Source organism: Alosa sapidissima, chromosome 20 (genome assembly GCF_018492685.1).
Source record: "Alosa sapidissima isolate fAloSap1 chromosome 20, fAloSap1.pri, whole genome shotgun sequence".
NCBI classification, from domain to species: Eukaryota; Metazoa; Chordata; class Actinopteri; order Clupeiformes; family Clupeidae; genus Alosa; species Alosa sapidissima.
Window position 1 is genome coordinate 29,707,139 of NC_055976.1, and position 5,000 is coordinate 29,712,138.

Here is a 5,000-nt window from a genome sequence, read left to right on the forward strand (position 1 = left end):
ATCTTTTGATAAATACGACACTATGAAAGTTTTGATAAATACGACATAAACTTGGGTATCGCAGCGTTGGCTATCTGCGGTTTGTCCATGACGCTGATAACGCTACGTTTGCAAGTGTACGTGTGTGTTGTGGGTTAGTGTTGGGGCGCTGTGGTGTGTGTGTGTGTGTGTGTCTGTCTGTCTGTGTGTGTGTGTGTCTCTGTGTGTGTGTGTGTGTGTGTCTGTGTCTGTGTCTGTCTGTGTGTGTGTCTGTCTGTGTGTGTGTCTGTCTGTGTGTGTGTCTGTCTGTGTGTGTGTGTGTGTGTAATGTTTGGGGGTGCGGTGGTGTGTGTGTGTGTGTGTGTGTGTGTGTGTGTGTGTGTGTGTGTGTGTGTGTGTGTGTGTGTGTGTGTGTGTGTTAATGTTTGGGGGTGCTGGCGATGGCACACATTCCCCAGGGGTGACTTCACTGGTCAGCTGAAGAGGGGTTTCACGGCCGAGCGGACTGGAACAATACAGCATGTCCACGTTGCAGGGTGGGAGCGGTTTGAGCGTGGCGCAGCCCTGACACTGTGCGACCTGTGTGTGTGTGTGTGTGTGTGTGTGTATATGTGTGTGTGTGTGTGTGTGTGTGTGTGTGTGTGTGTGTGTGTGTGTGTGTGTGTTGTACCTCTTCCTGCAGGGTCTTGGCTGTTTGCCGTGACTGTTCCAGTTCTGCGGTTCTCTCTCTCAGCTGCCTCTGAAGTTCCGTCAGTTCTCTCCGGTTCTTCTCCTTGTACGCGTCGATCTGATCCTGCAGTTCTTGGGTAGAGCTCTGAGACGCCTCCACAATCTCATTCATCTAACACACACACACACAGAGTTAGATAGAGATAGCAATCAGGTGCAGGAGGTGTTTCTTCTCTATCTGGTGTGTGTGTGTGAGAGAGAGAGAGAGAGAGTGTGTGTGTGAGTGTACCTCTCTCTGTAGTTTCTCCACGGTGCGGTCCAGTAAGCGTCTCTCCTCCTCGATCTGGTTCTTGGTGCTCTTGAACTGCTCCTTCTGGCTGCGCTCCTCCCTCAGACGCTCCTCCAGCTCACGGTGCTCCACCGTCAGACGACTTAGGTTCCTCTGCACACACACACACACACGTGAACACACAAGTGCATGCAGGAGTGTATGTGTGTGTGTTTGCGTGTGTGTGTGTGTGTGTGTGTGTGTGTGTGTGCGTGCGTGCGTGAGTGTATGTGTGTGTGTGTGTGTGTGTGTGTGTGTATGTGTGTGTAAGTACCTGCACGTCCTCCAGACGGGTGGTCAGTGCTCTGTTGGCCCTGGACATTTCCTCCTCCTCCTCTCTCACTTCAGCCAGGGCCTCCTCCACCAACTTCTTCTCTTTCTGAGAAGGAAACACACAAACACAGATGTAGTTGGAGGGGCAGTTTCCTGGCACATGGACGACGAGTGGACCTATATGATTGACAGGTTACCACTTCTCTTCACTTCCGCAGATCATCTGTTTGCGTGGATTTGTGTGTTATGTACGTGTGTGTGTGTGTGATTGTGTGTGTGTGGTGTCTCATCTCTAATATACTGTGTGTGTGTGTGTGTGTGGTGTCTCATCTCTAATCTACTGTGTGTGTGTGTTTGCTTGTGTGTGTGTGTGTGTGTGTGAGATTGTGTGTGTGGTGTATCATCTCTAATCTACTGTGTGTGTGTGTGTGTGTGTGTGTGTGTGTGTGTGTTACATATGTGTGTGCGTGCGTGTGTGTGTGTGACATATGTGTGTGTGTGTGTGACATACGTGTGTGTGTGTGTGTGTTCTCACCTCCAGTCGTCCCAGTCTCTCAGCCAGGCGGTTCTCCTGCAGCTTGGCCTCGTCAATGATGCGGTTGAGTTTGGCCACCTCGTTCTCCAGCTCCTGCACGCGCCGACGCAGCCGCTCGGCCTCCTGGGATAGCCGCCCCACCTGGCCCTCGGCCGCCCCGCGTGCCGCGTCCACCTCCGCACGCTCACGAGCCACCGCCACGCTGCTCTGCAGGACACACAACAACCAGCGGAGTGTGTGAGTGTGAAGGAGTGTGTGAGCAAGTGTGGGTAGAAGCAAGATATGAGGAGAAAAAGAATATATTGTTTATCTCCCTGTGTGTGTGTGTGTGTGTGTGTGTGTGTGTGTGTGTGTGTGTGTGTGTGTGTGTGTGTGTGTGTGTGTGTGTGTGTGTGTGTGTGTGTGTGTGTGTTATACAACTGTATTAAAAAATACAAGGTACAGGCTCAGTCCTGGATTTTCTGTTTTCTCTCTATCAGTGAAAAGTCACATGACAAACACAAACACTCACTGCCTCTCTCCACTGGAGAGATGCCAGACACACACACACACACACACACACACACACACACACACACACACACACACACACGCTGCTGGCTGACCTGGCAAGGCAAAGCTGTGTTAGCTATAGTCTGTAGCAGTGGACTGGAGACTGATCAGACATAACTTCACACACACACACACACACACTTCAACGCCACTCTAGTGATGGACTGTGTGGTGTGTGTGTGTGTGTGTGGTGTGGTGTGTGTATGTGTGTGTAGGTAGGTGTGTGTGTGTAGGTAGGTGTGTGTGTGTGTGTTTGGTGTGTGCGTGTAGGTAGGTGTGTGTGTGTGTGTGTGTGTGTGTGTGTGTGTGTGTGTGTGTAGGTAGGTGTGTGTGTGGGTGTGTGCGTGTGTAGAGAATGTATTCTAGAACCTTCCCTCTGGCAAACTGTAACACTCAAAAGGTCGAGATCAAGAGAGAGAGAGAGAGAGAGAGAGAGAGAGAGAGAGAGAGAGAGAGAGAGAGAGAGAGAGAGAGAAGGGGAGGGGGTATCACCCTGGATAACCACACCTCATTTCCTGTCTTTGACAGTTGGAAAGGTCGCTTGTCTATGTGTGTGTGTGTGTGTGTGTGTGTGTGTGTGTGTGTGTACACACACACTAGTGATGTTGTCGATGTATAGGAACGGAATGATCTGGAACCGGAGGTCTAAGCGCCAGAATGCAGCGGAACAGGTTGTACTGGTGTCCAAGTGTGGAGGTGTGGAAAGAGATGCCATACACACATGCACACACACACACACACACACGCACACACACACACTCAAACACACAAGTTCACACACACACGTGCGTGTGTGTGTGTGTGTCAACCCACAACACTGACAGCTAAAGTTTGAATAACAACAGTTGACACTGTTGAGACTTAGTGAATGGTGTTGGAGGAAGCATAATGAATGGCGCACACACACACACACACAGGTTTCCAACCTCACAATCCATCTGAACAACAGGAAGACACTCTGCTGTGGTGTCGGTCCCTTTGGATAAATGTATGTGATAAACAAGCAAATACCGCATGTATTAAAATTATATCAAAATAATATAAATAATATTTAAAAAAAGAAAGAATGGGATTAAGAAAACAGCATTTTCATTATGTTGGCTAAACGTACTGGTCAGTATGTTGTTATTTTGTCTGACAAAGAGGGGCATCTTGTGGTCTATGGTCAGGAAACAGACTGCTTTTGGATTTTTCATCTGGGGTCGTTGAGGTGTTATAAAGCTCCACTCCACAGGCTAAACACTTCTGAGAACCTTTGTAGAGGCTGATGGGAATGAGCCTGCATGTCTGAAACTCATGGTCTGACTGACACACACACACACACACACACACAGTTGTGTGTGTGGTATCTCATCTCTAATCTACTGTGTGTGTGTGTGTGTGTGTTAGTGCGTGTGTTCATGTGTATGTGTATGTGTGTGTGTGTGCATGTGTGTTCATGTGTATGTGTATGTGTATGTGTATGTGTGTGTGTGTGTTAGTGCATGTGTGTTCATGTGTATGTGTATGTGTATGTGTGTGTGTGTGTGTGTGTGTGTGTGTGTGTGTGTGTGTGTGTGTGTGTGTGTGTGTGTGTGTGTGTGTGTGTGTGTGTGTATTGGTCACTACAGTTTTGTGGCTTTGTGGTTTCTCATTAGCAGTAAAGTGGAGAGATTTACACTCAGTCAAGAGCACAAAGTCCTGCAGCCCCTGCAGTACACACACACACACACACACACGGGTGGGTCTCTGGTTGGAGATGTGGGGCTGCTCGTTAAGTTGTGCTGCAGTGGGGATCATTAACCATAACACCTCCTGAGTTCCCATAGTCACTCTGCTGTGGTTTACTCTCTCTGTCTCTCTCTCACTCTCTCTCTCACACACACACACACACACACACACACACACACACACACACACACACACACACACACACACACACACACACACACACACACACACACACACACACACACACACACACACACACACACACACACACACACACACACACACACAGGTCAACAGGGATCACGACAACAGTTCTGACGCTCTCAAGCGCACTCAGACCTACATACACACTATCTAAATCTCTCTCTCCCACACAAACACACATAAGACTCATAGGTCATCAGAGGTCATGGGGAGTGATGTAACGCTTTCAAGCACACACATTTGCGCGCACACACACACACACACACACACGCACGCGCACCTAGCTGAACTAGTGACACTGAATCACACACATTACAAGAAAAGCCACAAACAGCCCACTGTACACTAAATCAGCACATTAAGGGGGATTTGGGTATATGCACAGGGCGTCCCATCATGCATGACTGACCGGTGCTTGGCCCAGTGTGGAGGCCATTTTGGGAAGGTCAACGGTGTCAAATTACAGTGTGGTTGTTTTACAATAAGGGATAATGTATAGAACGCCGGTCATTTTTGGGAAAATAAGTCCCGACAGGGCGAACCGGCCCCCGACGCTCAGCGGAGGACTTATTTTCCCATAATGACCGGCGTTCTATACATTATCCCGCTTATTACACGGCTACTTCCCAAAACGAAATAAATAAAATCCCTACGATATGACTTTAGGCTATAGCCTAGGCTATGTAGGCTATTTTGTTACCGTTCATCGTGGCATTTGCTGAGAAACAAGTAGTTCGCAACAACACACGC

The 5,000-nt window shown here is 48.8% G+C and overlaps 1 protein-coding gene across 1 annotated transcript in view; it reads right to left on the reverse strand.

Moving 5' to 3' along the window:
• cgnl1 (cingulin-like 1) overlaps nucleotides 1-5,000 on the reverse strand; it is a 42,456-nt gene that overhangs the window by 13,560 nt on the left and 23,896 nt on the right. The window contains 4 exon segments of the mRNA XM_042073989.1: nucleotides 650-820; nucleotides 938-1,090; nucleotides 1,251-1,355; nucleotides 1,785-1,991. Of these exon segments, the coding sequence (XP_041929923.1) occupies nucleotides 650-820; nucleotides 938-1,090; nucleotides 1,251-1,355; nucleotides 1,785-1,991 (636 nt within the window).